Source organism: Dendropsophus ebraccatus, chromosome 14 (genome assembly GCF_027789765.1).
Source record: "Dendropsophus ebraccatus isolate aDenEbr1 chromosome 14, aDenEbr1.pat, whole genome shotgun sequence".
Taxonomy (NCBI): domain Eukaryota; kingdom Metazoa; phylum Chordata; class Amphibia; order Anura; family Hylidae; genus Dendropsophus; species Dendropsophus ebraccatus.
This window is the reverse complement of record NC_091467.1, coordinates 76,005,063-76,026,539: the sequence shown is the minus strand read 5'-3', so window position 1 is coordinate 76,026,539 and position 21,477 is coordinate 76,005,063. Positions and strand designations below refer to the sequence as shown.

Below are 21,477 nucleotides of genomic sequence, written 5' to 3'. Positions count from 1 at the left end.
CTCTAGGCCGGCACCATGAAGGTCACGCTGTCTACGATTGGAAACGTAACTGAGATGCCAAGTTGGCCGGTGACCCGCGCACTTGGCAGGATTACCAGGAGAAAATCAGGTTTTCACTTTAATCAAAAATGGAAATAAATTTTCGGCTAAACGTCCTACAATTCATGAAGAAAGTGCAGTTTATGGGCGAGGGAGACGCTTCATTGTGGGGCACATGTGACGGCGCTCAGTGCCAAGACAGGAACAATGGCGCCCAGACTGTTATGGCAGACGCTCTTTTCCAGCTGGGAAGGTTCTGGCAGGTCTGGATAGTTCCCAGGGGATAAACAGATCCTGATGTACTCTGCATTGTCTTCTATAAAGTGCACAGTAGCCTGAGTACCAGCTCTCTAGTTATATATACAGTATATATTCCAGCTCTCTAGTTATAAATACAGTATATATATATATATATATATATATATATATATATATATATATATATATTCCAGCTCTCTAGTTATAAGTACAGTATATATATATTCCAGCTCTATAGCTATATATACAGTATATATATATATATATATATATATATATATATTCAGTGTATATAGACGACCCCCCTCCTCACCTGACATAGACTGCTCTCCTCCGTCGCGCTCTCAGTCAGCTGATTGTAATCCTCATCCCAGCTCGTAAACTTTGGAGGGGACAAGATGTCCATGGAGTCCACACGTTCCAGACTCCTAAGGGAAGAATCACAAACAATTCGGCTGTTTGGTGAAGAGATATAACATGTGGGAGATGCTGATGTATTGCAGTCTGAGGTGCCATCCGGGGGGGTCTGTAGCCCGGGGAAGGGGGGGGGTACGCACCATGTCACTCTGATGAAGAGGACTTCATCCTTGAAACATGTAAATTGTGCATATTTTGACAAATATTTTAAACTTTCTCTGTTCCCATCTAGTGGAGTCCTTTGGGCAGCGCTGACCATTACGGATTAGTCACACTGTTTTACTGTCTTCTTCTTCTTCTCTACGGCACAGAAACTAGAGATCGAGTAATCAGTTTGGTAGGAACTTTTTGGAATTAGTTTTGGACTCGTCATCATCTCAGCTTATACACACACTATATATACAGTATACAGGGCTGTGCACCCTCTACCTCCAATGGCAGCCCAGCAACCTGTCTTTCTGCCTGATATAGCACAATGCACAGGTATTCCTGATATACCACAATGCACAGGTAATACTGATATACCACAATGCACAGGTAATACTGATATACCACAATGCACAGGTAATACTGATATAGCACAATGCACAGGTATTCCTGATATAACACAATGCACAGGAAATACTGATATACCACAATGCACAGGAAATACTGATATACCACAATGCACAGGAAATACTGATATACCACAATGCACAGGTAATACTGATATACCACAATGCACAGGTAATACTGATATAGCACAATGCACAGGTAATAATGATACAGCACAATGCACAGGTAATACTGATATACCACAATGCACAGGTAATACTGATATACCACAATGCTCAGGTAATACTGATATACCACAATGCACAGGTAATACTGATATAGCACAATACACAGGTAATACTGATATACCACAACGCACAGGTAATACTGATATAGCACAATACACAGGTATTCCTGATATACCACAACGCACAGGTAATACTGATATAGCACAATGCACAGGTAATACTGATATACCACAATGCACAGGTAATACTGATATAGCACAATGCACAGGAAATACTGATATACCACAATGCACAGGTAATACTGATATAGCACAATGCACAGGAAATACTGATATACCACAATGCACAGGTAATACTGATACAGCACAATGCACAGGTAATACTGATATACCACAATGCACAGGTAATACTGATATAGCACAATGCACAGGTAATAATGATACAGCACAATGCACAGGTAATACTGATATAGCACAATACACAGGTATTCCTGATATACCACAACGCACAGGTAATACTGATATAGCACAATGCACAGGTAATACTGATATACCACAATGCACAGGTAATACTGATATACCACAATGCACAGGTATTCCTGATATACCACAATGCACAGATATTCCTGATATGCCACAATGCACAGGTAATACTGATATACCACAATGCACAGATATTCCTGATATGCCACAATGCACAGGCAATACTGATATACCACAATGCACAGGTATTCCTGATATACCACAATGCACAGATATTCCTGATATGCCACAATGCACAGGTATTCCTGATATACCACAATGCACAGATATTCCTGATATGCCACAATGCACAGGTAATACTGATATACCACAATGCACAGATATTCCTGATATGCCACAATGCACAGGTAATACTGATATACCACAATGCACAGATATTCCTGATATGCCACAATGCACAGGTAATACTGATATACCACAATGCACAGATATTCCTGATATGCCACAATGCACAGGTAATACTGATATACCACAATGCTCAGGTAATACTGATATACCAAAATGCTCAGGTAATACTGATATACCACAACGCACAGGTAATACTGATATAGCACAATACACAGGTATTCCTGATATACCACAATGCACAGGTAATACTGATATACCACAATGCAAAGGTAATACTGATATAGCACAATGCACAGGTAATACTGATATAGCACAATGCACAGGTAATACGAATATACCACAATGCACAGGTAATACTGATATACCACAATGCACAGGTAATACTGATATACCACAATGCACAGGTATTCCTGATATACCACAATGCACAGGTATTCCTGATATACCACAATGCACAGGTAATACTGATATACCACAATGCACAGGTATTCCTGATATACCACAATGCACAGATATTCCTGATATGCCACAATGCACAGGTAATACTGATATACCACAATGCACAGGTATTCCTGATATAGCACAATGCACAGGTAATACTGATATACCACAATGCACAGGTATTCCTGATATAGCACAATGCACAGGTAATACTGATATACCACAATGCACAGATATTCCTGATATGCCACAATGCACAGGTAATACTGATATACCACAATGCACAGGTATTCCTGATATACCACAATGCACAGGTAATACTGATATAGCACAATGCACAGGTAATACTGATATAGCACAATGCACAAGTAATACTAATATACCATAATGCACAGGCAATACTGATATACCACAATGCACAGATAATACCGATATACCACAATGCACAGGGATTCCTGATATAGCACAATACACAGGTAATACTGATATACCACAATGCACAGGTATTCCTGATATACCACAATGCACAGGTAATACTGATATACCACAATGCACAGGTATTCCTGATATACCACAATGCACAGGTAATACTGATATACCACAATGCACAGGTAATACGAATATACCACAATGCACAGGTAATACTGATATACCACAATGCACAGGTAATACTGATATACCACAATGCAAAGGTAATACTGATATACCACAATGCACAGGTAATACTGATATAGCACAATGCACAGGTATTCCTGATATACCACAATGCACAGGTAATACTGATATACCACAATGCACAGGTAATACTGATATACCACAATGCAAAGGTATTCCTGATATAGCACAATGCACAGGTAATACTGATATACCACAATGCACAGGTAATCCTGATATACCACAATGCACAGGTATTCCTGATATACCACAATGCACAGGTAATACTGATATAGCACAATGCACAGGTAATACTGATATAGCACAATGCACGGGTAATACTGATATACGACAATGCACAGGTAATACTGATATACCACAATGCACAGGTAATACTGATATAGCACAATGCACAGGTAATACTAATATACCACAATACACAGGTAATACTGATATAGCACAATGCACAGGTATTCCTGATATACCACAATGCACAGGTAATACTGATATACCACAATACACAGGTAATACTGATATACCACAATGCACAGGTAATCCTGATATACCACAATGCACAGGTATTCCTGATATACCACAATGCACAGGTAATACTGATATAGCACAATGCACAGGTAATACTGATATAGCACAATGCACGGGTAATACTGATATACGACAATGCACAGGTAATACTGATATACCACAATGCACAGGTAATACTGATATAGCACAATGCACAGGTAATACTAATATACCACAATACACAGGTAATACTGATATACCACAATGCACAGGTAATCCTGATATAGCACAATGCACGGGTAATACTGATATACGACAATGCACAGGTATTCCTGATATACGACAATGTACAGGTATTCCTGATATACCACAATGCACAGGTAATACTCATATACCACAATGCACAGGTAATACTGATATACCACAATGCACAGGTAATACTGATATACCACAATACACAGGTATTCCTGATATACCAAAATGTACAGGTAATACTGATATACGACAATGCACAGGTATTCCTGTTATACCACAATGCACAGGTATTCCTGATATAGCACAATGTACAGGTATTACTGATATACCACAATGCACAGGTAATACTGATATACCACAATGCACAGGTAATACTGATATAGCACAATGCACAGGTAATACTGATATACCACAATGCACAGGTAATACTGATATAGCACAATGCACAGGTAATACTGATATACCACAATGCACGGGTAATACTGATATACCACAATACACAGGTATTCCTGATATAGCACAATGCACAGGTGTTCCTGATATACCACAATGCACAGGTAATACTGATATAGCACAATACACAGGTAATACTGATATACCACAATGCACAGGTAATACTGATATACCACAATACACAGGTAATACTGATATACCACAATGCACAGGTAATACTGATATACCACAATGCACAGGAAATACTGATATACCACAATGCACAGGTGATACTGATATACCACAATGTGCAGCTCCTCCTCCTGTGTAACCTGACAACTTTGCAGGCGGATGGATCACTAATGTGCAGAATCCCTTTCAGATAAAATGTCAGTCTTCATCGCTTTCCTTCTCTGTCTACCAGTTGCAGAGTTAAACAGATATATATGTTCCCTTGTCATACCCGCTATTATATAGGGTGCCAGTGTAGTTAGATAGATATTTATAACATGTACATACAGTATACAGTACAGTAACTATACGCTATAGATGAATAGAGTTGTATTACTGCATGGCCACCACAGGGGGGCACTGTATTCACAGGCGTCGTCTCCATTCGTTCTTTTCTCTCCTATATTAGGGTCAGTGGTGACTATAGTATATACATGTATATATAGTATATATAGTCTCTGGTACCTCTGCGTGGTGCTCTGTTCTCTCCTATATTAGTGTCAGTGGTATATACACATGTATATATAGTATATATAGTCTCTGGTACCTCTGCCTGGTGCTCTGCTCTCCTATATTAGTGTCAGTGGTATATACATGTATATATAGTATATACAGTCTGGTACCTCTGCCTGGTGCTCTGCTCTCTCCTATATTAGTGTCAGTGGTATATACACATGTATATATAGTATATATAGTCTGGTACCTCTGTGTGGTGCTCTGCTCTCTCCTATATTAGTGTCAGTGGTATATACACATGTATATATAGTATATATAGTCTCTGGTACCTCTGCGTGGTGCTCTGCTCTCTTCTATATTAGTGTCAGTGGTATATACACATGTATATATAGTATATATAGTCTGGTACCTCTGCCTGGTGCTCTGCTCTCTCCTATATTAGTGTCAGTGGTATATACACATGTATATATAGTATATACAGTCTGGTACCTCTGCCTGGTGCTCTGCTCTCTCCTATATTAGTGTCAGTGGTATATACATGTATATATAGTATATATAGTCTGGTACCTCTGTGTGGTGCTCTGCTCTCTCCTATATTAGTGTCAGTGGTATATACACATGTATATATAGTATATATAGTCTGGTACCTCTGTGTGGTGCTCTGCTCTCTCCTATATTAGTGTCAGTGGTATATACATGTATATATAGTCTATATAGTCTCTGGTACCTCTGCGTGGTGCTCTGCTCTCTCCTATATTAGTGTCAGTGGTATATACATGTATATATAGTATATATAGTCTGGTACCTCTGCCTGGTGCTCTGCTCTCTCCTATATTAGTGTCAGTGGTATATACATGTATATATAGTATATATAGTCTGGTACCTCTGCCTGGTGCTCTGCTCTCCTATATTAGTGTCAGTGGTATATACACATGTATATATAGTATATATAGTCTGGTACCTCTGCCTGGTGCTCTGCTCTCTCCTATATTAGTGTCAGTGGTATATACACATGTATATATAGTATATATAGTCTGGTACCTCTGCCTGGTGCTCTGCTCTCTCCTATATTAGTGTCAGTGGTATATACACATGTATATATAGTATATATAGTCTGGTACCTCTGCCTGGTGCTCTGCTCTCTCCTATATTAGTGTCAGTGGTATATACACATGTATATATAGTATATATAGTCTGGTACCTCTGCCTGGTGCTCTGCTCGCTCAGCGACTGTTGCGTGGCCTTGAGGTAGCTCTGCCTCCTTGCTGCGGTTTTGGGGGACGGTTGGGGACTTCCTTCGGAGTCTTCGCTGTCGGCATCCCCCATAGCTTTAATGTAGCTTCCACTGCGCATCCGCCGGCACGGGATGTCATCGTCCTTACACGGCGCTCCGCTCCAGTCTCCGCCCGGCACCTGTCAATCATACAAACATCTCCCAGTGACACAAACACCACAGAAAGAAAGAAACTTTTCCTTTTTTTTCGTTTCTTCTTTTCGAGCACCTGGCTCCTCAGCTATCTGCTGTCATCAGGTGATAGCGCCCCCTTTCTGCCACATCCAGGTAATGCAGATAGTGTTCCTTTAAAGGGGTGGGGGGAAATTCAAATCAACTGGTGTGAAAAAGTTATATAGATGTGTAATTGGCTTCTATTAAAAAAATCTCCAGTCTTCCATTACTGGAAGACTGGAGATTTTTTATTAGAAGTAAATTACAAATCTATATAACTTTCTGACACCAGATGATTAGAAAGAAAAAGATTGTCGCTGGACAACCCCTTTAAAGGGAACCAATCAGCCCTTTTTACCTGATATGGTTCCCTTGAGCATTGTATAAAGCACCTGGAGAGGTCCCGGCACGTACCGGCCGCAGCAGCTGCTTTATAACGGAGAAAATGACTTTTATTCCCCGGCTCGTGACTAGATACGAGCGGAGAAGTAGTCATGGTGGGCTGCTCCCCGCTCGTATCTAGTCACTGCGCTCTGCCTGTCAGCGCTCTGAGGGGATGATTGACAGGCAAAGAGGTCCGTTACTGGCCTCTCTGCCTGTCAATCATCCCGCCGAGTGCGCTGACAGGCAGAGCGCAGTGACTAGATACGAGCGGGGAGCCGCCCACCATGACTACTTCTCCGCTCGTATCTAGTCACGAGCCGGGGAATAAAAGTCATTTTCTCCGTTATAAAGCAGCTGCTGCGGCCGGTACGTGCCGGGACCTCTCCAGGTGCTTTATACAATGCTCAAGGGAACCATATCAGGTAAAAAGGGCTGATTGGTTCCCTTTAAAGTCCAGCTGTCAGTATTGGAGTCTGTATATATGTATATATGTGTATATTCTACCTCCAGCCACTAGAGGCCGCTCTCTCCTCCCAGCTACAGGGCAGGGACACCACTCCTGCCCCAGAAGGGCCTGAAGCATAAAGATGGCCGCGTGCTGCAGGGAGCCAGGGAATGTGAGGAGCCACATGAGGGGATAATGGTGGGCGAGGGAAAGCTGTATATACTGGTGTGAGAGGAGAATAGTGATCAGAGCTGTGACTGGTATATACTGTATATACAGCACACTGTATTATACTGGTAGTATACTGAGGGGAGTATATACCAGTCACACCTCACTGTATTATACTGGTGGTATACTGAGGGGATTATATACCAGTATATACCAGTCACACCTCACTGTGTTATACTGGTGGTATACTGAGGGGATTATATACCAGTATATACCAGTCACACCTCACTGTGTTATACTGGTGGTATACTGAGGGGATTATATACCAGTCACACCTCACTGTATTATACTGGTGTATACTGAGGGGATTATATACCAGTCACACCTCACTGTATTATACTGGTGGTATACTGAGGGGATTATATACCAGTATATACCAGTCACACCTCACTGTATTATACTGGTGCTATACTGAGGGGATTATATACCAGTATATACCAGTCACACCTCACTGTGTTATACTGGTGGTATACTGAGGGGATTATATACCAGTATATACCAGTCACACCTCACTGTATTATACTGGTGCTATACTGAGGGGATTATATACCAGTCACACCTCACTGTATTATACTGGTGGTATACTGAGGGGAGTATATAGCTCCAGCCACCTCCCAGTCTGCCCCAGCCACCCCCAGTTTCCCCCCAGTCTGCTCCAGTCTCCCTCAGTCTGCTCGGTCACCCTCAGTCCCCCCAGTCTCCCCTCATCTGCCCCAGCTACCCCCAGTCTCCCCCCCCCCCCAGTCTGCTCCAGTCACCCCCAGTCTGCTCCAGTCACCAAGTTTTTAATTTTTCACCCCAGAGGAGTAGTACAGTAGTACTCACCTCATCTATTCTTGTACTACTCACCTCATCTATTCCTGTACTACTACTACACCCCTCATCTGTTCCTGTACCACTACTACTCCCCTCATCCTTTTGTGTTGTTGTGACTGTAAAGTTCTAACTGGAAAATTCAGGGGAAAAAAACCCCAAAACACTGGTAACAAGACACACCCCGTTAACTGCACCCACAATAGGCCACACCCAGAATTAGCCACACCCCTTGCTAACGCTAAAGTGTCCCTGGAAAATATTTTCAAATGTTTGCAACTATGTATATATAGTCACAGGAGGAGGTATATAGTCACAGGTGGGGGGTGTATATATAGTGACAGGAGGAGGTATATAGTGACAGGAGGAGGTATATAGTCACAGGTGGGGGGTATATATAGTGACAGGAGGAGGTACATAGTGACAGGAGGGGGTGTATAGTGACAGGAGGGGGTATATAGTGACAGGAGGAGGTATATAGTCACAGGAGGGGGTGTATAGTCACAGGTGGGGGGTATATATAGTGACAGGAGGGGTATATAATCACAGGAGGGGGTGTATAGTCACAGGTGGGGGGTATATATAGTGACAGGAGGGGTATATAATCACAGGAGGGGGTGTATAGTCACAGGTGGGGGGTATATATAGTGACAGGAGGGGTATATAATCACAGGAGGGGGTGTATAGTCACAGGTGGGGGGTATATATAGTGACAGGAGGGGTATATAATCACAGGAGGGGGTATATAGGCACGGGAGGTATATAGTCACAGGAGGAGGTATATAGTCACAGGAGGGGGTGTATAGTCACAGGTGGGGGGTATATATAGTGACAGGAGGGGGTGTATAGTGACAGGAGGGGGTGTATAGTGACAGGAGGGGGTGTATAGTGACAGGAGGGGGTGTATAGTGACAGGTGGGGGGTATATATAGTGACAGGAGGGGTATATAATCACAGGAGGGGGTATATAGGCACGGGAGGTATATAGTCACAGGAGGAGGTATATAGTCACAGGAGGGGGTGTATAGTCACAGGTGGGGGGTATATATAGTGACAGGAGGAGGTATATAGTGACAGGAGGGGGTGTATAGTGACAGGAGGGGGTGTATAGTGACAGGTGGGGGGTATATATAGTGACAGGAGGGGTATATAATCACAGGAGGGGGTATATAGTCACAGGAGGGGGTATATAGTCACAGGAGGGGGTGTATAGTCACAGGAGGGGGTGTATAGTCACAGGTGGGGGTATATATAGTCACAGGAGGGGGTATATAGTCACATGTGGGGGGTATATAGTGACAGGAGGGGGTATATAGTCACAGGAGGGGGTGTATAGTCACAGGAGGGGGTGTATAGTCACAGGTGGGGGTATATAGTGACAGGAGGGGTATATAGTCACAGGAGGGGGTATATAGTCACAGGAGGGGGTGTATAGTCATAATAGAGTCCTATATAGTTCTAGATAAAATGTGATCTTGACATTGACAATCATATATACCACATGGTTACAGTCCATTTATCTGTATTCACATTCAGCTGATGTTATGGCCCAGGCAGTGACTTACAGGGTAGCTGCCTATAGGTGGCAGTGGAGAGCCTAGAGTTAGTTTGCATACTTTTTTCCCATGGTGCATTGCCATTGCAGGCTAGGTTGAACTAGTGGAGTGCTGAGAACCCACCTGCAGATACTGGTAGCTGAGATCCTGGTGACAGGACTTAGACTTGAGCAGCGCTTTGTCTATGGTGGCCGATGCCTTCTGACACACGTCTCGAGCATGACTTAGTGTAAGTGTCGACCATGAGCCTCTTTTGAGCGATGCTGTTGATCCGACGGGGAGCACCTCCCGCGGTGTAGGCAGTGGGGACAGGGTGAGTGATGGGGGCTGGAAGGGGGTAAACTTGAGGTCATTATTGCTTTTCGATGCTTTTAGCATGCTCTCGCTTATAGTATTGTATCCACTCAAGAAGTGTCGCGTTCCGTGATCCGGACGCCTTCCGAGAGTCATCATCCCTGCCGGGTTGCGATAACTGCCCGTGTCGCTGTCTAAGTTGTCATCCGAGCTCCACCATCCAGACACTCCGCCGCCTCGGGGCTGCCCCTTCCCATCCCCCTTCCCACGTTCTTTACTTTTACTCCGTTTGGTTCCCTTGGCGTCCTCGGATGACCCTTTTTTGCCATTGACGCTGGCCCTTCCGCCACCCTCCAGGGATTGGGACTTTGCAAACAGTTTTTGCACAGAGTGGACTAGATGGCGGATGCGCCCGGGGCTCTCGCTGCGGTCCTTGCCCTCGGGGGCTTGCCTTTGGAACTGAAGCGTACTGAAGCCGTCTCTGTGGATGGGCAGCTGCTTTTCGAACTGGTCCAGGAGGCTGGCAGGAAGGCGGTTGATTTTGGCAGGAGGTGCGTGAGGCGTGGGGTACGGCGGCGTCTCCTCGGGAGGTTCATAATGGGAATTAAAGTGAATTCTAGGAAAGGTGCTACTGTTTGAGAGCTGGTTGTTGAGGGGATACAGGCAGTCGGGGTGTAGAGAGTTCTCGGGGTATCGAGGTTCCGGTGGGTACGCCTCGGTGGAGCTGATTAGATACGGTGTCCGCTCTTGTGGAACATACAGGGTGTCGGAATGAGAGTCCAGGTTCCCGGACAGGTGCCGGCTACGGGCGTCCCCCAAACCCTTCATTGTAGTCGGCACCTGCAGATCATCTCGTCACAGGTCGCCAAGTTGGATTTCGGAAGCCCTGAAAGAGAAACATGTCTGTTAATGTGCCGCCATACCAGGAGGGATTACTCTGCGCTTATCCCGACACCCTCTGGGAACCTAATACCTTATCATTTACTAGAATTAATTCTTTCTTTTGTTCAGCCGTCCTTCAGCCTGACGGTAATATTACCACCGACTTGTCCCTCCTGTCTCCCAGTGTATCCGGCCATCACCGCCGACTCGTCCCTCCTGTCTCCCAGTGTATCTGGCCATCACCACCGACTTGTCCCTCCTGTCTCTCTGTGCCCTAAACTTCCCTATGATTTATCAGAAGCGCTGGCCTCATGGAGGGCGCTGATGCTGCCAGTACCTCCTGCCCAAACCATTCTTCCCACCCGTATACACCCACAATGGGGCCTTCTATCCCCTCTCTATCTTCCTGTCTACCCGTGTATCCGGCCATCATCACCACCCTTGTTCCTCCGTGCCCTAAACTTTCTCCTGATTTATCAGAAGTGCTGGTGTTCCCTGACATGGAGGGCGGTGATGCTGCCAGTGACTCCTGCGCTCCCCCCCCATAGGGTCTTCTTTTCCCTCTATGTCCTCCTGTCTCTCAGTGTATCCTTCCATCACCACAGACTCATCTCTCTGTGCCCTAAACTTTCCTATGATTTCTCGGAAGTGCCGGTATTCCCCGAAATGGAGGGTGGCGATAGTGCCTCCTGTACTACCCCCCCCCCATAGGGTCTTATTTTCCCTCTATATCCTCCATTTCTCTCGGTGTATCCTTTCATCACTACTGACTTGTCCCTCTGCGCCCTACAATTTCCTAGTTTCCTATCATTTATTGCAAATTCTAGTGTTCCCCAGCATGGAGGGCGGTGATGCTGCCAGTACCTCCTCGCCCCCCCTGTATACACCTACAATGGGGCCTTCTATCCCATCTCTTTTTTTTTCCTGTCTCATGGAGTATTTGGCCATCACCGCCGTTGTCCTTCTGTCTCCTGGTGTATCCAGGCATCAGTGCCGTTGTCCTCCTGTCTTCCGATGTATATGGACATCAGCACCCTTGTCCTCCTGTCTCCCGGTGTATCCGGCCATCACCGCCCTTGTCCTCCTGTCTCCCGGTGTATCCGGCCATCACCTCCCTTGTCCTCCTGTCTCCCGATGTATCCGGCCATCACCGCCCTTGTCCTCCTGTCTCCCGGTGTATTCGGCCATCAGCGCCGTTGTCCTCCTGTCTCCCGGTGTATTCGGCCATCACCGCCCTTGTCCTCCTGTCTCCCGGTGTATATGGACATCACCGCCCTTGTCCTCCTGTCTCCCGATGTATCCGGCCATCACCGCCCTTGTCCTCCTGTCTCCCGATGTATCCGGCCATCACCGCCCTTGTCCTCCTGTCTCCCGATGTATCCGGCCATCACCGCCCTTGTCCTCCTGTCTCCCGGTGTATTCGGCCATCACCGCCGTTGTCCTCCTGTCTCCTGGTGTATTCGACCATCACCGCCGTTGTCCTCCTGTCTCCCGGTGTATTCGACCATCACCGCCGTTGTCCTCCTGTCTCCCGATCTATCCGGCCATCACCGCCGTTGTCTTCCTGTCTCCCGCTGTATCTGCCCATCACCGCCGTTGTCTTCCTGTCTCCCGGTGTATCCGCCCATCACCGCCGTTGTCCTCCTGTCTCCTGGTGTATCCGCCCATCACCGCCGTTGTCCTCCTGTCTCCCGATGTATTCGGCCATCACCGCCATTGTACTCCTGTCTCCCGGTGTATTCGGCCATCACCGCCGTTGTCCTCCTGTCTCCCGGTGTATCCGCCCATCACCGCCGTTGTCTTCCTGTCTCCCGCTGTATCTGCCCATCACCGCCGTTGTCTTCCTGTCTCCCGGTGTATCCGCCCATCACCGCCCTTGTCCTCCTGTCTCCTGGTGTATCCGCCCATCACCCCTGTTGTCCTCCTGTCTCCCGATGTATTCGGCCATCACCGCCATTGTCCTCCTGTCTCCCGATGTATCCGGCCATCAGCGCCCTTGTCCTCCTGTCTCCCGGTGTATTCGGCCATCACCGCCGTTGTCCTCCTGTCTCCTGGTGTATTCGGCCATCACCGCCGTTGTCCTCCTGTCTCCAGGGGGATCCGACCATCACCGCCGTTGACCTCCTGTCTCCCGGTGTATCCGGCCATCACCGCCGTTGTCCTCCTGTCTCCCGGGGGATCCGCCCATTACCGCCCTTGTCCCTCTTCTATCCCTCGGCTCCGGATTAAAGCTAAGAACACTGTTAGATATTACAGCTTCTCCCCCCTCACCCCCCCACTCATGTTTTATACAACATAAAGGTGGATGGGAGGGAGTGAGCCGCGGATCATAGACGCACAATCCTAATCTGCCGGCTTTAACCTTCGTATTGCTATCCCTGATTCTCCATCACCTCCCACACTGCTGCTGTATGATCCCGCTATATCTCCTCTCATCCTGACACGTGTATATACATCTGCATGCGCAGGTCTAATTTTAAGGCATTGCCGTATGCTTCTATACATTTTTACTGTAAAGTCTTTTCCTTTTAACGGGATTGTTCACCCAGAAAATGTTTTCTTTCAAATCAACTGGTGCCAGAAAGTAACGGAGATCTGTAATTGACTTCTATGAAAATAAATCCCTAGTCTTTCAGTACTTATCAGCTGCTGTATGTCCTGCAGGAGTGGTGTATTCTCTTGATTCTGGAGAGCAGGAGAGGTTTTCTATGGGGATTTGCTGCTGCTCTGGGCAGTTCCTGACATGGACTGAGGTGGCAGCAGAGAGCACTGTCTCAGACTGGAGAGAATACACCACTTCCTGCAGGACATACAGCAGCTGATAAGTGCTGGAAGACTGGAGATTTTAATAGAAGTAAATTACAAATCTCTGGCACTTTCTGGCAACAGTTGATTTTTTTTCTTGTGAACAACCCCCTATTAAGTGTGTATGTAATAATGTAATGTGAAGGATCCCTGAGATCTCCAGCTGTCACTACATCCCTGTCTGTCATCCTCATACATGACCGCCACATGACTGCTCTACGAGTAATAATTTCCTGCTAGTAAACGCCATGGCGCTCTGATCACATCTTCTGAATGGGATTATTATTACTCTTAATGCCTCATCGCCCTCCTGACATGGCCGTCTGCCACAGTTTTCCTATCCTGGTGCCAAAAAAAGAACATAAAGCGATGCAACCAACTCTCCAGATACTCCAGCACCATGTGCAATGGATAACAGTGAGCAGAATCCCTTATATACAGCCAGGTGTGGGGGCCCCGGGCCTGGGGGCCCCTGTGATGCAGCTGCACATATGGTAGCACGCTCCTATGATGATCTACAGCAGCCATGGAGATGGAGGCCACATGCGGCCCTCCTGTGTGTGCGTTGCCGTTGTGGCCAGGGGGAGGCTGGTTACATAGGGTCCAGCTGCCTCCTCCAGATTTATGATCCTAGAGAGGCGAGGGGCTGTCATGTCTCCTTCACCATCTCTGCTGCCGAGGTTTACGCCAACACCGGCCGACTGCACAAGATGATAGAGAAGCACAGTGACCTGATGGATTACAGGAGGCCGGGACTGACGTAACTATAGGGGTTGGCTTCATCGCAGTACAGTGTATTCCCTCCTATCTCCCGATGCCAGTGTCCTATCCCCTATGTATGTGTTCCGTATACTGGTGGGGTATGTGTCCCGTATGCTGGTGGGGTATGTGTACTGTATTCTTGGTGCCATGATGGGGGGGTGGGGGCATGTGTCCTGTATGGGGGGGGGGTGCATGTGTCCTGTACGGGGGGGGGATACTCGGCACTGCCGTTTGTCAAGGTTCAACCTTCCTATCTCCCGTGCCGGTGTCCTATCTCCCGTGCCGGTGTCCTCAGTAAATCCTGCCATACTTTGCTGTGTTGCATTACTTCCCGACTCCCTGAGTCTGGAGATGCATTATCCACCGGCATTATGTGTTGTCAAGGATATTAAATGTTAATATTGGATGCCATCCATTAGGCAGCTGACAAGGTTTAATTTTGGACCATGTTCTAGTTGAATGTATCAGGGGATATAACCTTGTTCTAAATACCAAGACATCCAGCTCCCCACCCGCCGCCCTCCTCCTCCCGGCTGGCTGATTTACATGTCCACCACAAATAACCCTTCACGCAGAACACATCAGCCGCCGCACAATAACAGCAGGAAGAATACGGCCACACTACACACCCCTCGGCCGCTGACTTGGCCGATTCATTAGGCATTGTGCTACTTTGCTTCTTATAACTCTACCTCTGTTCCATGGATTTTTCCATCTTTGTCTTGTCACCGACTCTCCTCCCTCTGCAAACTCTGACTATTTTTTATCCTGCAGGATAGAAAAAAAAGTGAGAGCAAGAAGGGAGGTAGGAAACATGAAAGAGAAGATGGAATAAGAGGGAGAAGAAGGCTGCTGCCAGGATGGTGGGAACCAGAGAGAACGAAGAGAGAGATGGATGAGGGGAGAGATGGATGGAGAGAGGGAGAAGAAGGAGCAAGCCAGGATGGTGGGAATCCGGAGAGAATGAGGAGACAGATGGATGAGGGGAGAGATGGATGGAGAGAGGGAGAAGAAGGAGCAAGCCAGGATGGTGGGAATCCAGAGAGAATGAGGAGACAGATGGATGAGGGGAGAGATGGATGGAGAGAGGGAGAAGAAGGAGCAAACTAGGATAGTGGGGATCTGGAGAGAACCAGGAGAGAGATGGATGAGGGGAGAGATGGATGAGGAGAGGGAGAAGAAGGCTGCTGCCAGGAAGGTGAGAATCCAGAGAGAACGAGGAGAGAGATGGATGAGGGGAGAGAGGGAGAAGAAGGTGGCTTGCAGGATGGTGGGAATCCAGAGAGAACAAGAAAAGAGATGGATGAGGAGAGAGGTGGATGAGGGGAGAGATGGATGGAGAGAGGGAGAAAAAGGTGGCTTGCAGAAGGGTGGCAATTCAGAGAGAACAAGAAGAGAGATGGATGAGGGGAGAGGTGGATGGAGAGAGGGAGAAGGCACAAGCCAAAATGGTGGGAATCTGGGGAGGATGAGGAGAGAGATGGATGGAGAGAGTGAGAGGAAGGCAGCTGCCAGGATGATGGGATTCCGGAGAGAACGAGGAGAGAGATGGATGGAGACAGAAAGCAGCCTACGAAAAGATCGTGCCAGGGAGCTAAGAGAAGAGACACCCGGAAATGGGTGAGACAGGGCACTGACTGCAACGGAAAGCCTGACGGGGAACCATGTAATGTGGGGGCTGAAGGATGTAGTAAGGTGGTGACCTTCCATAAGCTGGGCCACTACAATGCTTTAGTACTCAACTTCGAACCCCATTAAAGTCAATAGGAGACTTAAGCACACGGCCACTCTCCTCCAGAGACAGCACCACTTCAGGTTGGGGGCCGGTTTTGTAACTCTTGTTTTGTTCCATTGAAGTGAATGGAGCTCAACTGCAACCCACACCTGACCTGGAGACAAGAGCGGTGCTGTCCCTGGAAGAAAGCAGCCATATTTTTCTTTAACTAGATCCCTCAGCTCTGCAGACTGGAGTGTGGTTCACCTTCATAGGATGTGTAAATTAAATATACGAAAAATAGAACAAAGAATTCAATACCTTAGTGAAAGACACATTAGTGGTATGTCGGCAATTGCCTGCACACCGCCGGAGTTCTAATGTGTCGGGCACTAACATATTGCATTTTTTAATTCTAATATTTGTATATTTAGTTTACTCCTCCTGTTTACACAGACCCGATCACCATGATGTCAAGCACCCACGAGGTCAAGCACCCACGAGGTCAAGCACCCACGAGGTCAAGCACCCACGAGGTCAGGCACCACGAGGTCAGGCACCCACAAGGTCAAGCACCCACGAGGTCAGGCATCATGAGGTCAAGCACGCACAAGGTCAGGCACCACAAGGCCAAGCACCCATAAGGCCAAGCAACCCAGGTCAGGCACCACTAGGCAAAGCACCCCAGGTCAGGCACCACAAGGTCAAACACCATGAGGTCAGGCACCACAAGGTCAGGCACCACTAGGCTAAGCCCCCCAGGTCAGGCACCACATGGCCAAGCACCACAAGGTCAGGCACCACTAGGCTAAGCACCCCAGGTCAGGCAACCCCATGGCCAAGCACCACCAGGTCAGGCACCACATGGCCAAGCACCACCAGGTCAGGCACCACATGGCCAAGCACCACCAGGTCAGGCATGCTCACTCAGCAATAGTGACAACTAATACATAAAGTTCATTAGGAGTTGTTGCATATTCTATCTACATATAGTATGACCAGTATTACAGGACTTGTTGTGGGACCAAAGGGCAGTTGGGTGGTATCAATGGATGAACATATATACACCAAACAGGAGACTCATAAAGGGCGCCTTGGATGGATAGGTAACTAACCAAATATTACTATAAGAGAAACAGATCGCTGCTCTCAGGGAGACCAGCCAAACGATAACACTGCCGGCTAGGTATCCATCCACAGACAGCTGTTTCAGGGTGTTGCCCCTCATCAGTGTGGATATTACCATATTACTATAGAGGAGTCAGTCTGGATAGAGAGTTACCCTGTTCTAGTAATGATACAGTAATTCATCAGTGTGTATATATATATATATATATATATATATATATATATATATATATATACAGTAATTCATCAGTGTGTGTATATATATATATATATATATATATATATATATATATATATATATATATAATTAGAAAATGTATCCGGCGCTGCCCGGGTATAAAGTGTCGGTGTGTTAATTAGATTTGTTCCAAGGTCGCCAAGGAGGCAAATCTATGCACTTTTTTTTTTTTTTTCCGTTTAAGGGGAAATCGCCTGGAGCCCTATATATCCCTTTATACGCTATATACCCCAACAGTTCTGCGCTGTTTATGTAAATTGTAGGTTAGAACTCCTAAATACCTAATAGCCAAACGATGTCATCATGTGATCAGACTGTATACAGAGCCTGGTTATATACAACATTGGCAGTTTGATATACAGACAGACAGACAGACAGACATTCATTTTTATGATATATACTAGAAAATGTACACAGCGCTGCCCGGGTATAAAGTGTCAGTGTGTATAGGGGGTCCTGTATACCTGTAGTATAGAGTTGGTGGAGGTGCTGTATACCTGTAGTATAGAGTTGGTGGAGGTGCTGTATACCTGTAGTATAAAGTTGGTGGAGGTCTTGTATACCTGAAGTATATAGTTCGGGGGTCCTGTTTACCTGTAGTGTATAGTTGGTGGAGTTCCTGTATACCTGTAGTGTATAGTTTTTGGGTCCTGAATACCTGTAGTGTATAGTTGGTGGAGGTGCTGTGGCAGTGTTATCCAGTCACAGTATGGTGGTATTGGTCAGGTCTGGTATGGCGGTGTTATCCAGTCACGGTATGGCGGTATTGGTCAGGTCTGGGGGGGCAGTGTTATCCAGTCACAGTGTGGCGGTATTGGTCAGGTGTGGTATGGCGGTGTTATCCAGTCACAGTATGGTGGTATTGGTCAGGTCTGGTATGGCAGTGTTATCCAGTCACAGTGTGGCGGTATTGGTCAGGTGTGGTATGGCGGTGTTATCCAGTCACAGTATGGTGGTATTGGTCAGGTGTGGTATGGCGGTGTTATCCAGTCACAGTATGATGGTATTGGTCAGGTGTGGTATGGCGGTGTTATCCAGTCACAGTATGGCGGTACTGGTCAGGTCTGGAATGGAAGTGTTATCCAGTCACAGTATGGCAGTATTGGTCAGGTCTGGTATGGCAGATTCATCCAGTTACAGTATGGCGGTATTGGTAAGGTCTGGTATAGCGGTGTTATCCAGTCACAGTATGGCGGTATTGGTCAGGTCTGGTGTGGTGGTGTTATCCAGTCACAGTGTGGCGGTATTGGTCAGGTCTGGTGTGGCGGTGTTATTTGGTATGGTATGACGGTGTTATCCAGTCACAGTATGGCGGTATTGGTCAGGTCTGGTATGGCGGTGTTATCCAGTTACAACATGGCGGTATTGGTCAGGTCTGGGGGGGCAGTGTTATCCAGTCACAGTATGGCGGTATTGGTCAAGTCTGGTATGGCGTTATCTAGTCACAGTATGGCGGTATTGGTCAGGTCTGGAGTGGCGGTGTTAAATGTGATGTTTGGAGCTATTACCTACCAATCCTGATGCTAATTGGTGAGTGAGGATGGGGTGTCCTCAGGTTTAGTGCTTAGGGCAGCAGCAGCTGGTAATACTGCCCTGTATACATGTACTGTATAGTAGGAGTAGGGGGTCCTGTATACCTGTAATGTCCTGTATACATGTACTGTATAGATGGAGTAGGGGGTCCTGTATACATGTACTGTATAGATGGAGTAGGGGGTCCTGTATACATGTACTGTATAGATGGAGTAGGGGGTCCTGTATACATGTACTGTATAGATGGAGTAGGGGGTCTACCAGTTATTACTGTGGATGTTGTGAGGCAGCTTCCCTAGCAACCACAACTCCCTGTGAAAATGAGAGCAGTAATCCTATTGGTTGCTAACGCTCCAACTGCCTTTTTCTCTGGGCAGCTGCAGCTAATTATGTGTGTGCGCAGTGTGGAGATTTTTCAATTTATCTCTATGGGGCGCCGCTCTTCCCCCTCCCCCTCCCCTCCTGTACATCTGGCGGGACGGGACCTTCGCTAAAACCTTCCCAGGCACCCAATGTATCTGTGTGCCAAATTTGGGGTCAAACAGTTCAGGCGTTTGGAAGTCTGTTTGGGACAGACGGACGGACAGGACAGACAGACAGACTTTCATTTTTATGATATAGATATATATAGAAAATATACGAGAAATCGCCAGGATCCCTATATATCCCTTTATATGCTATATACCCCGACAGTTCTGAACTGTTTATGTAAATTGTAGGTTAGAAATAAATTAAAACTTTAAACATCTAAACCTAATAGCCAAACTGGGATGTCATTATGTGATCAGACTGTACACTGAGCCTGGTTATATACAACATTGTCAGTGTTATACAGAGCCTGGTTATATACAACATTGGCAGTGTTATACAGAGCCTGGTTATATACAACATTGGCAGTGTTATACAGAGCCTGGTTATATACAACATTGGCAGTGTTATACAAAGTCTGGATACAACATTGGCAGTGTTATACTGAGCCTGGTTATATACAACATTGTCAGTGTAATATACAGCCTGGTTATATACAACATTGGCAGTGTTATACAGAGCCTGGTTATATACAACATTGGTAGTGTTATGCTGAGCCTGGTTATATGCAATATTGGCAGTGTTATATACAGCCTGGATATATACAACATTAGCAGTGTTATATACAGCCTGGTTACGTTCAACATTGGTAGTGTTATGCTGAGCCTGGTTATATACAACATTGACAGTGTTAGTGGAGGTCCTGTATACCTGTAGTATGTAGTTGGTGGAGGTCCTGTATACCTGTATTGTATAGTTCTGGGGTCTTGTATACCTGTAGTGTGTAGTTTGCCCCCCCCCCCCCGCCCCGCCAGACCATAAGTAAGGTGCGTGTGTGCAGAAAGTCTGTATTATATAATATGCACAATCCTGCATCATTATAATCTGGCCCTCTCAGGCACTACCTTTCATCCTTGGTGAGGACAACACAGAGGAGGTTTCAAAGTTTCTAATACTGTATGCACTCCCCCCCCCCCTTTAGGTAGCCCCCATGCTGTACAAACTCCCCCCTGCAGGTAGCCCCATGCTGTATACACTTCCCCCTGCAGGTAGGCTCCATACACTCCCCCTCCTTTTTGCAGGTTGCCCCCATACTGTATACACTCCTCCCCTGCAGGTAGCCCCCATACTGTATACACTCCCCCCTTTAGGTAGCCCCATGCTGTATACACTCCCCCCCCCCCCCCGCAGGTAGGCCCCATGCTGTATACACTCTCCCCCCTGCAGTTAGGCCGCATGCTGTATACATTCCCTAACACCCCCTTACTGTATATATTCCCCAACACCACCACCCGGCAGGTAAGCCCCTTACTGTATACACTGTATATACACTGTACACTGTT

General features: G+C 46.5%; 1 protein-coding gene across 2 annotated transcripts in view; it reads right to left on the bottom strand.

The window, feature by feature from the left end:
* LOC138772814 (disks large-associated protein 4-like) overlaps positions 1 to 21,477 on the bottom strand; it is a 63,607-nt gene that overhangs the window by 2,517 nt on the left and 39,613 nt on the right. The window contains exons 1-5 of one of the 2 annotated variants that reach the window (XM_069953529.1): positions 19,878 to 19,909; positions 15,686 to 15,761; positions 10,374 to 11,430; positions 6,579 to 6,790; positions 611 to 725 (exon numbers count right to left, since the gene is read on the bottom strand). In XM_069953529.1, coding sequence (XP_069809630.1) covers positions 611 to 725; positions 6,579 to 6,790; positions 10,374 to 11,372 — 1,326 coding nt within the window. In that variant the 5' untranslated portion in view covers positions 11,373 to 11,430; positions 15,686 to 15,761; positions 19,878 to 19,909. Of the gene's footprint in view, positions 1 to 610; positions 726 to 6,578; positions 6,791 to 10,373; positions 11,431 to 15,685; positions 15,762 to 19,877; positions 19,910 to 21,477 lie in introns of those variants that run through there. The other variant, XM_069953528.1, reaches the window with a different exon arrangement.